The 11,983-nt window shown below is 45.0% G+C and overlaps 1 protein-coding gene across 1 annotated transcript in view; it reads right to left on the bottom strand.

Annotated features, from left to right (window-relative positions):
• Positions 1–11,983, bottom strand: part of LOC125486002 (unconventional myosin-XVIIIb-like) — a 280,703-nt gene that overhangs the window by 11,757 nt on the left and 256,963 nt on the right. The window contains exon 39 of the mRNA XM_048611748.1: positions 520–681. Within this exon, the coding sequence (XP_048467705.1) occupies positions 520–681 (162 nt within the window). The remainder of the gene's footprint in view (positions 1–519; positions 682–11,983) is intronic.

The following is an 11,983-nucleotide window of genomic DNA, read 5'->3' as shown; positions in this document are numbered from 1 at the left end:
GAGGCTGACGTTTCGGGCCTAGGCCCGAAACGTCAGCCTCTCTGCTCCTATGATGCTGCTTGGCCTGCTGTGTTCATCCAGCCCTGCACCTTGTTGTCTCTCATTTTATGTCAAGTTTAGTCATGGACAGCTGCAATACCAGTGTTAAGGGGTGCAAGGAAAATTCTGCTAGTTAAGAAAACAATTTAAACTGAAACCTTGCCCCATTGATACATTTTCTTCCTCTTCTTTAATACCGTTCTTTGATTTAGCAAATCATTCTGCGTTGCCACAACATTGTGATGCAGATCTAACAAGGAATCAATGATGCGCTTTCTCTTCCAGAATTTCCAGTGGTGCTTGAATGGACAGTATTGATTCTGCCCCATTGATTTACAAAACTGAATCCAACAGAAAAGGTCAGGGTCAAGTGCAACCCGAGACTTCAGTAGCTGAAACTCCCTCACACTTAGCTCCTCAACGCGAGGTCTCACTTCTCACAAAACTTCAGTGGCTGAAGGAGACTGAGGGGACACCAACCTCAAGTGGTGAAGACCGATGCTGTCAGCTGCCGATGCCCTGCAGAGACTCCCAGCCACACTGCCTCCTGATGTGGGTGATCGACCCCCAGCGGACAATCCCAGCCATGACCTTGTCCCAACGCTGAGGTCTTCACTCAGAAGGGATCCCATGCTTGATCGGCTGTCACTGCTTTCAAAGGAGAGAGGAAGAAAGTCACAGAACTGCAGTCAACAGTATTTGTATCTGATCTAAATCTACCTTCAATTTTGCTCAGCAGGGGTAGCCTGAGAATAAAGGATAGTAAAATACCAGCCAGAATCAAACAGAATATTTACTTTGATGTGGGGAAATGATTTGTTATTTCTGCAAGTCCGTATGTGGCAGTAAGAATAAATAAGGGGAGTTAGCACTATCGACATTCACTGTAAATAAAAGCTTCCTAAGCACAAATCCTGAATCTGGTATAAGGAGATAACAAGGTGTAAAGCTGGATGAACACAGCAGGCCAAGCAGCAAAACTTTCTGATGAAGGGTCTAGGCCCGAAACGTCAGCCTTCCTGCTCCTATGATGCTGCTTGGCTTGCTTTTTTCATCCAGCTCTACACCTTGTTATCTCAGATTTTCCAGCATCTGCAGTTCCTCCTATCTCTGGTATAAGGAGTTGAGTAACTTTCTTACAATTGCAACTGTCTTAAGTGTGTGAAAAAGGCACTTTGTAGACATCTGCATGCAAGCCTGCCAATCCCCTTCCAAGATTTCCAAGCCAACACACTCAAAGAAAGTCATTCCAACACAGGTCACAGCACAGAAACCTTTTCAGAATGGAGCACAATCGAAAGAGCAAGGATTGTCAGTGTCTTAAAATGACAGAGAACAGTCTAATGGGCCAGTTTGGGGTTGACAGTCAGAACTGGAAATGCACTGAACTGACCGCAATAAGGAGTGGGGGGAGATCAACTAAATAAATATATTAACCAGGACCGTTGAACTGACAGTGTTGGAGCACATTCATCCCTTCATTCACATGATGGCTCTCTGAGAGAGCGCTTAGATCCGTATACCTTAATTTGCATCACTGGCTTTCAAACAATGTTCAAATATATATCCATTTCCCATTGTGTCTTCAACCACAGCTCAGATGGTAGCAGCGTTACTCCGAGGTACAAGCTTCTGGGTTCAACCCCACGTTAGAGCACAAACATCACACACACACACACACAATTGAAGGGACCATCTTCTGGATTGTAGAATCCAGTTGGCTCAAACAGTCCACATCGACCTGCCAAACAGCATCCCCCTACCCTAGCAACCATTCATTTCCCATAGCTAATTCACCTAACCTGCACTTCTCTGGATACTATTGGGTAATTTAGCGTGGCCAATCCACTCTAACATGCATATCTTTGGACTGTGGGAGGAAACCAGAGCACCCAGTGGAGACTCAGACAGACACAGGGAGAATGTGCAAAGTCCACACAGACAGCCACCTGAGGCTGGAATCATACCCAGGTCCCTGGTGCTGTGAGGCAGCAGTGCTAACCACTGAGCCACCATGCCATCCTTGAAATGTCAAGCTTTGCCCACATGGCATGGAAAGAACCCACGGCTTTTAATCAAGGAAGTGGAGTTCTCCCCAGAGTCCTTAACCATCATCACAAAACAAAAATCACATTATCAGGTCGTTGTCACATCAGCGGTTGTGAGTAGGTTGGCTGTTGTGTTTCAAACAGTACAACAATGGCCTCATTTCCAAAGTATTTCATTGGTTGTACGGTGACTTGAGATTTCTGGTGTAAAGTGCCATATAAATTCAAAACCTGGTTTCTTTTCCATGTGATTCTGCTCTCATCCCTTATTTATTCACCATTTCAAAAATCCTGCATTAAAAAATTCTCCTAACTTATCCCTTTTAATGGAAATTCTAAATATACATTTTCTCATTACTGACCAATGAAGATGGTTTATCGTGATTAGCTAGCTGTGCAATTCCAGCATTTTTACACTTCCCTTTCATGTTTGTATAATAAAGTCACCATAGGGCTGCTGGCTCATTACAGAGACAACTGGTGGTAGTTTAACCTGAGGGTCACCATGCCTCAGGCGAGGGGATAGTCCTTCAGAGTAACCTCAGCCAGTGTGGGAATAGAACCCACACTGTTGGCATCTCTCCGCATCACAAACTTGCTGACTAGCCAACAAATCGACCTGTAGTATGTACCTTCAAACCCTGCTCCTTCCAGGTGAGGGCTGCAAAATAGGCTGCAGCTTTCATCTGGGCGTCTCAAAGGCAAAGAGGCACGTGTCCAATTGTAAAGAAAAGATTTAGCACCCGCTTATCCCCACCTAACGCAAATCCAGTCAATCACCAGGGACCCTACCAAAAAGACAACAGACAATATTGGAAGAGATAACAAGGTGTAGAGCTGGATGAACACAGCAGGCCAAGCAGCATCAGAGGTGCAGGAAAGCTGATGTTTCGGGCCTAGACCCTTCATCAGAAATGGGGGAGGGGAAGGGGGTTCTGAAATAATTAGGGAGTGGGGGGAGGCGGATAGAAGATGGATAAAGGAGAAGATAGGTGGAGAGGAGACAGACAGGTCGAAGAGGCGGGGATGGAGCCAGTAAAGGTGAGTGTAGGTGGGGAGTTAGGGAGGGGATAGGTCAGTCCACGGAGGACGGACAGGTCAAGGGGGCGGGATGAGGCTAATAGGTAGGAGATGGGGGTGGGGCTTGAGGTGGGAGGAGGGGATAGGTGGGAAGAAGGACAGGTTAGGGAGGCAGGGACAAGCTGGGCTGGTTTTGGGATGCGGTTGGGGGAGGGGAGATTTTGAAGCTTGGGAAGTCCACATTGATACCATTGGGCTGCAGGGTTCCCAAGCGAAATATGAGGTGCTGTTCCTGCAACCTTTGGGTAGCATCGTTGTGGCAGTGCAGGAGGCCCAGGATGGACATGTCGTCTAAGGAATGGGAGGGGGAGTTGAAATGGCTCACGACTGGGAGGTGCAGTTGTTTAGTGCGAACCGAGCGTAGGTGTTCCGCAAAGCGGTCCCCAAGCCTCCACTTGGTTTCCCCGATGTAGAGGAGGCCACACAGGAACAGCGGATACAGTATACCACATTAGCAGATGTGCAGGTGAACATCTGCTTAATGTGGAAAGTCTTCTTAGGGCCTGGGATGGGGGTGAGGGGGGAGGTGTAGGGGCAGGTGTAGCACCTCCTGCAGTTGCAGGGAAAATTGCCAGGGGGTGTGGTGGGGCTGGAGGGGAGTGTGAAGCGGACAAGGGAGTCCAGGAGAGAGTGGTCCCTCCGGAAAGCAGATAAGGGTGGGGAGGGAAAAATGTCTTTGGTGGAATATGGGGGATCAGAGACTTCCATGACATTCTAAGTCTGGTTCTCTTCGGAATGGAACCCGCCTGAGATCTTTGGCTGCTTTATCCTCACATCACCACACTGCACACCCAGCTTTTAATTCTGAGAAGATCCATCCTAACTGCTTTTATGGGCAAGTTTATCCAGTTAGTGCCAATTACAACAGAGGCATCTTAAAATCAATTTTAGTTTATAAGAACTGCCAAAATGAGTGTTAGGAGTCAGAGTTAAGAACAGAGGCAATTAAATAAGGGGTTTAACAATTAAATAAAGCTTTTAAGAGCTTAAGGAGGAGGAAAATCAACTAAGGAATGATAGAATAGATTTGATTACAAATAAAAAAAGAAAATGAAAGTTAATGATACAGTAACTGGGTGATCTCCCATGGGTTGATCATGAACAATCAGTGTTTTTATAAGGTCGGCTGTTACTTCAGGGATATTGACTCCTGAGCAACTGAGGTGCGCCAGGAAGAAGTAAATTTAACTCCAACCAGTTCAAACCACGTAGGCTGATAGTTTTCTGATGAAGGGTCGAGGCCCGAAACGTCAGCCTTCCTGCTCCTGTGATGCTGCTTGGCCTGCTGTGTTCATCCAGCTCTACGCCTTGTTATCTCTAGGCTGATAGTTAAAATGTCCAAAGGGGACATACCCACCGAGCCTCTGTTCTATTTCCCCAACCCCCGCCCCCCCCCCCCCCCCACACCCCACCTCCCCCCCCACACCCCCCCACCACTACACACACCAGAGCTATGATAGAGTTCCCCTTGGCTTCATTCATCATCCAGCATCCGCCGTTTTGAACACATTATCTCCTGTTATTTTCATCGCCCTTCAGCATGATGCCACCACTAAACACATCTTCCCATGCCAGCATTCCAAAGGACCTGTTCCCACTCTTCAGTCTCTCCCAGGCTGATGCTGCAATGTAGAGCTGAGGTTAAAATCAGATCAGCCGTGGTCTTATTGAATGGCAGAGCAGGCTCGAAGGGCCGAGTGGTCTAATTGTTTTCCCTGTTCTCATGTTCATGTGCGCCAATGCCAGCCCCTTGCCTACGACACTTCATCTGTAATGTTTGCATGGAAAGCTAACTGTCCTTGAACCTCCTCTCTTCACTGTTCAAAGCTCCAGACACTCCATCCAGGTGAAAGAGTCATTCCCTTGTACTTCCTACAGTTTAATAAACAAGATTCACAATGTGAGACAACAAGGTGCAGAGCTGGATCTATGATGCTGCTTGGCCTGCTGTGTTCATCCAGCTCTGCACCTTGTTGTCTCGGAATGTCCAGCATCTGCAGTTCCTACGATTTAAGATTCACAATGTGGTCTGCTCCTGCTTGGAGAGATCAAACGCAGACTGAGTAATCTCGCTGTTGAATACTTCGTTTATTTTTTATTCATTCATGGGACATGGGCACCACTGGCTCGGCCAGAATTTATCCCCCACCTCTTGTTGCCCCTGAGAAGATGGTGATAAGCTGCATTCTGGAACCAATGCAGTCAATGTGCTGTAGGTTAACCAACAATGCCATTCAGGAGGAACTTCCAGGATTTTGACCCAGTGACATATTTCCAAGTCAGGATGATGAGTAGCTTAGAGGGGGACTTGCAGGCAGTGGTGTTCCAATATACCTGCTGCCCTTGTCCTTCTCGATGGAAGTTATCATTGGTTTGGAAGATGTTACCTAAGGATCTTTAGTGAAATTTTGCAGTGCACCTTGTAGATATTACTGACTGCTGCTATAGCGTGTCAGTGGTGGAGGGAGTGGATGCTTGTGGATGTAGTACCAATCAGGTTGGTTGCTTTGTCCTGGATGGTGTCAACATTCTTGAGTGTTGTTGGAGCTGCACTCATTCAGGTAAGTGGAGAGTATTCCATCACAATCCTGACTTGTGCCTTGTGGATGATAGACAGACATTGGAGAGTCAGGAGGTGAATTACTTGCCGTAGTATTCCTAGCCTCTGACCCACTCTATTAGGTTACAAGCAGGACCCTGGGCTTCCTGGTGTTTGTCACTTTAATTCACCATCTTGCTCTCATTCTGACCTTTGCCCACACAGTGTTCGAGTGAAACTCAAAACAAAGCTGAGGGACAGGCCCTCATCTTTCAATTCTGAACTGTCCATTCTTCTGAACTCAACAATATCTGACCATAACCTCTGTCTCCATTTTGTTCAAATGTTTTTGTCACTTGATTGTAGTCTTAGTCCTTTATTTCTTCATATTGCATTTGGCTAGCTGCCCTGCCACCATTCACACCTCATCTGGAAACATCTCTTTGTCTTCGTTCTACCCTTATTATTAAGCAGGAGTGGATTCAGAAGAGATTTACCAGAATGTTGCCAGGTATGGGAGCTTTGAGTTATAACAAAAGGCTGGATAGGCTGGGACTATTTTCATTGGAGCGTAGGAGGTTCAGAGGCAACCTGATAGAAGTTTATAAAATAATGAGGGGTATAGATAGGGTTAATGGTAGTTTCCTTTCCATACGATGGGGGATTTCAAGAGTAGGGGGCACATTTTAAGGTGAGAGGAGAGAGATTTACAAAAGGCATGTGGGCAATTTTTGTTACAGAGGGTGGTTCACGTGTGGAATGAACCTCTTGAGGAAGTGGTGGATGTGGGTACAGTTACAACACTTAAAAGATATTTGGATAAGTACAAGTATAGGAAAGGTTTGGAGGGATATGGGCCAGGAGCAGGCAGGTGGGACTAGTTTAGTTTGGGATTGTGTTCAGCAATGGACTGTTTGGACTGAAGGGTCTGTTTCTGAACTGTTTGACTCTAAGATTGTGACTATGATTCCCGTGTTGGCTTTTGCACCATGAAATCTTGCATGGTATAATCTCTCCTGCTCTCCATCTTATCAGTGATCTTGTTTTGTTCTTCCTCCCTGCCCTACAATTGCTCGACACCTACTGCATTTTTATGCAACTTGAAACATTGATTCTGTTTCTCTTCACAAAGGTCTTCCGATCTGCTGAGTATTTTCAGCAATTTTGTTTTTAATTCCTATCTTACTTTGTTTTTCCAAGTGGATATAATTCCCATCGTGGGGGCCTAGCTGTTATATTAGCCTGTGACCAACACAGGGAAACTCTTTTACATCCCTCACCTTTCACACTAACATCTTATTCAAAATGTTACATCTATACATCTCGGCCACTGGTCCACTGTCCTTCAACCTTACTTTGTTTAACACACTATACTTGGCCTTGGCTAACTGCAAGCATTTTGAGTAACAATTGCATCACACAAGTGCCAAGCAATGACCATGTCAAAGAAGAGAGAATCTAACCACCTCGTCTTTATGTTCAATGCCATTGGCGGATCCACAATACCATTATCTTGGGGATTACCGTTGACCAGAAATTGAACTGTACCAGCCACATAATTACTGTGGCCACCACAACAGATCAAGGGCTAGAGTTCTGTAGCATGTAACTTAACTTTTGTGTCTCCAAAAACTCATCACAAATGTATACAAGGCGCAAGTCAAAAGCGTGTCATGACACTCTCCACTTGCCCAGATGGGTGCAGCTCCATCAACAATGAAGAAATTTGACATCATCCAGGACAGAGCAACCTGTTTGATTGTGGCACCACATCCATTACTTACACGATCAATTCCCTTCACCACCGTCACACAGTGGCAGCAGTGTGTACCATCTCCAAGATACACTGCAGTAACTCACTAAGGTTTCTCTTTCCAAATCAGTGACCTCCAACATCTAGAAGGACAAGGGCAGCAGATGCATGAGAACAGCACCACCTGCAAGTTTCCCTTCAAGTCACATACCATCCTGACTTGGGAATATATTGCTGTTCATTCAATATCACTGGGTCATAATTCTGAAACTCCTTTCTTAACACCACTTGGATGCCCCTATAGTCCAAAGACTACAGTGGTTCAAGAAGGCAGCTTACCACCACCTTCTCAATTATGGATGGGCAGTAAAGTGAGGTCAACAACATGATCATCCCATGAATCAGTTAAAAAAATACAGATGGATTAGGGCTATGAATCTGTAAAATTCTTTACCACAGATGGCTGTTGAGGCTAGGTCATTAAGTATATTCAAAGCTGAGATGGATAGATTATTAATCAGTAAGAGAATCAAGAGGTACGTGGAAAAAGCAGGAAAGTGGAGTTAAGGATTATCAGATCAGTCATGATTTCACGGACTGGCAGAACAGAGTCGATGGGCTGAATGGCCTACTTCTGCTTCAGCATCTTATGATAATACACATTCAGGGGTCCAAATTCTATATACATAACGCAGACTTCATTAATGTTCAACTTAAAAATAAACACTAACTTCTGAGCCGCTGGCAGCAGCAGCGTGCCTGCCTTTTAAATGATGAATCTCAATTATTTTTGAGATTGGGTTGTTGAAACTGAACAGCTTCACCCTGTTAGTGACACTAAGCTGAACAAAGGATTAAAAAGGATGAAAATCGTTTTGCCAGAATTTTCACTGTGACTCTTAAACATGTCAATTGTCAGAATGTCCTTTCTGCACCCTCCTCGCAAAAGCAAGGCAATTTTATGTCAGAGCATTAACGTTTGAGTTATTTGAACGCACACTCAGAAGGTAAAATGATCATTTCGAATATGGTGAAACTAATTGCTTGGAATGCAATGCTCACAAATCACCAAATCCACTGTGCTCCCCAGTGTTATGGAACAATTCTACTGTTGGCCTCCCCGGCTTTTCTAAAGCACATTTCACTGAGTGTGCTATAAATCAAGAAACATAGCTCTCCTCGTGAGTGAACCATGATGGAAAGTGTTCACAGGTTACTCAAATGCAGGAACACAATGAAGGGGTGTGTCATTCATTCACACATGTACTTTTAAGAAGGAGCCTATAGATGCCTATCCCTCACTGAGGTCAGAAGTCACACACCACCAGTTTATGGTCCAACAGGTTTATTTGAAATCACGAGCTTTCGAAGAGTAGCCCCTTCATCAAGTGGACCCCAGCACTCCGAAAGCTTGTGATTTCAAATAAACCTGTTGGACTATAACCTGGTGTTGCGTGACTTCTGACCTTGTCCACCCCAGTCCAACTCCGGCACCTCCACATCACAGATATCCTTTACTGAGCCAGTGACACAGAGGTCATTATCTCAGTTGCCCTGGTTTATGTCTACTAACCATGTGCAGAGCAGGGAAAAAGGCTGGAATGTTCCTTTTTCATTGAATACAAAAGCCAAAGGTCCATCTCTCCACTAAGCCAATGCTTCCATTGATAGAATGTATCAGGGTTGAAAAAAAAGCTATGCAGGAACTTACCTACCATATCATTGGCAATCTATGACACATGGATGGCAGCAATTCTCGAAGGCAGCTCACCACCACCTTCTCAAAGGGCAACTAGGGATGGGCAATCAATGCTGGGCCCAGACAGCGATGCCCATATCCCATGAACAAGTTTAGAAAAAAAAACTATGTAGTGAAGAAGAATCATAGAATCCCTATAGTATGGAAACAGACCCTTTGGCCCAAAAAGTCCACACTGACCCTTGGAGCATCCCACCCAGACCCATTCCTCTGTAACCCACCTAGCCTATACATCCCTAAACACTATGGGCAATTTAGCATGGCCAATCCACCGAGCCTGCACACCTTTGGTCTGTGGGAGGAAACCAGGGCACCCGGAGGAAACCCACACAGACACGGGGAGAATGTGCAAGCTCCACACAGACAGTCACCCCAGGATGGAATCGAACCCGGGTCCCTTATGCTGTGAGGCAGCAGTGCTAACTACTGAACCACTGTGCTACCCCCTTAGCAGTGTGCCTTTTCCTCAAGGCTGTGATACATAATTATGAGTTGAGTCACTGGAAGATACAATTTGCTGTCACTATTGTTGGCCCAGGTTAATGATTGTGGGTTAGGCTCCGAAGGCCACTTCAAAGTGTACAAAGAATCAACCCAGGCACTGTACCATGAGACTAGAGTCACAGGCAGGACCTGATAGAGGTGACGGCATTTGTTCTCTAAACGACAGTGCAGTTCAAAAGGACCATGTTGTCGGTGGCCAGAAGTTAGCCAGAGATTTGAGCAGACACTCCACACTGACACTGCAGTGCTGTGTTGTTGCGAGGTGACATCTTTCAGAGGATATGAGGAAAGAGCCACTGACTGGAACTGAAAGGTTTGGCCTACAAAGAATTGGCAGAGACTGGCTGGGTCAAATGGCCCACTGAATCGCTCTAAGGAGAGTCACAGGGTCTGAATTTCAGGCCCAGGAACATCCACAACAAAGTGGAATACCTGGCTGCACCAAAGCAGCAAGCACAGACAGACATTCACCATGACTGAATTCAGCAACTTGCAAGTAAGAAAATATTACATTATGGACCCTACCCATGGCTCATTAAACTGTTTTAATTCCCTTTGGAAAGGAATCCTTATGCCAATGAGACCGCTACTTTGAACAAAAAGGAAGGAATGTTTACCAAATTGCCTGCAATCAAAATTTGAAAACTCGACATGCAGTTCGTAAAACACAAATATCACTGAACGTCCTGCACAAAATTACCATTGCAAAGTTCAAATGAACAGTTAGCAGTTTAAACAATGCTTAAATTAGGTAGAGGTAAAGTTGAAATTACAAAATCTTCTATTGCTGTTTTACATGAGCAGTTTAAAGATGCGTTTAAGATAAGCATTTGCAGCTTAACTATGATGAGTATGTTTGTTGATTGACAGTGCGACAGGAGTGATAGATTTGTGGTCTCAAACCCTACACCCAACAGTGTAGTTAAGAGGATGATAGCCGTATCAAATAATCAACACCTAGACTGAACAATCAATCAATTAGGGAATAATATATACTAACATCGGGAGATAGATGTTGCTTCACATAAGCTCAAACATGCAGTGGATAATTCTCTCCACCATTTGCTTTCATCATAACTTTTCCCATCTGTTTTGTTAATGCCACAATGGTCATCATTCCTCTGAATTTACTTCTTTTGCCATTACTAATTTGCAAGCCCACCATTTTACATGCTATTTATTGTCACTGTTAGGAAATCAAAAGTGTCAAATAATTTACTGCTCTCGCTCTTGTTGTATAAGACAGTTGGCCTGAAAGGAGTAACTTGGACATTTTGGAATAGTTCCAACCACTGATAAATAGATGACTGTCGCTGGGAGGAGCTAGAAAGTTCTAACTCCTCTATTATAAATTTGTTCTATATTCTACAATCTACAGCCATGAAGCATAGGCTCAGTTAATAACTTTTGGGAGGTAACAATACCCAGTGTTAAAGTAGTTAACCAGTTTTAAACTAATGTAAACTAATGTTAATTTACTGAGACTTACTAAATTACTTACTGGCACATAAATCACCAACCTCTCCTCCCTCAACATATTTGTGATTCATCCCTCAGCACTTAATACTTGTTAGCATGCAGAGTAATATTATAGGGAGAGAAAGTGGCAACAAAACTACATGGGGTAAATACCTTTTACAACCAGTTGTAGACACCTTTTACAAAGTTCTCTCCTTGTTATCTAATATAGTATTTTGCAGATGCTGGTGAAACTTAGTTCTCCTCTGTTAGTTCATATCTGTGGCCTCACATTTGCCAGCTCGCTGCTCTAAAACAGTGTTCCCCAAACATTTTACCCATAAACTGTAACCTGATTTTGATGTATCACCCCTCAGGACAAACTGAGAGAGCAGTGGGGGGTGGGGGGGAACTGTGGATACAGCAGTAGGGGGACTGTGGATAGGGCAGTGTGGGGACTGTGTATGGGGTAGTGTGGGGACTGCGTATGCAGCAGTGTGGGACTGTGGATAGCGTAGTATGGGGAATGTGTATGGAGCAGTGTGGGGACTGTGTAAGGGGCAGTGTGGGGACTGTGTAAGGGGCAGTGTGAGGACTGTGTATGGGACAGTGTCGGGACTGTGTATGGGGCAGTATGGGACTGTGTATGGGGCAGTGTGAGGACTGTGTATGGGACAGTGTGGGACTGTGTATGGGGAAGTGTGAGGACTGTGTGTGGGGCAGTGTGGGGACTGTGTAAGGGGAAGTGTGAGGACTGTGTAAGGGGAAGTGTGAGGACTGTGTATGGGACAGTGTGGGAACTG

Source organism: Rhincodon typus, chromosome 24 (genome assembly GCF_021869965.1).
Source record: "Rhincodon typus isolate 14 chromosome 24, sRhiTyp1.1, whole genome shotgun sequence".
NCBI lineage: Eukaryota > Metazoa > Chordata > Chondrichthyes > Orectolobiformes > Rhincodontidae > Rhincodon > Rhincodon typus.
The sequence above is the reverse complement of the archived record's forward strand: the minus strand, read 5'-3'. Positions and strand labels throughout refer to the sequence as shown.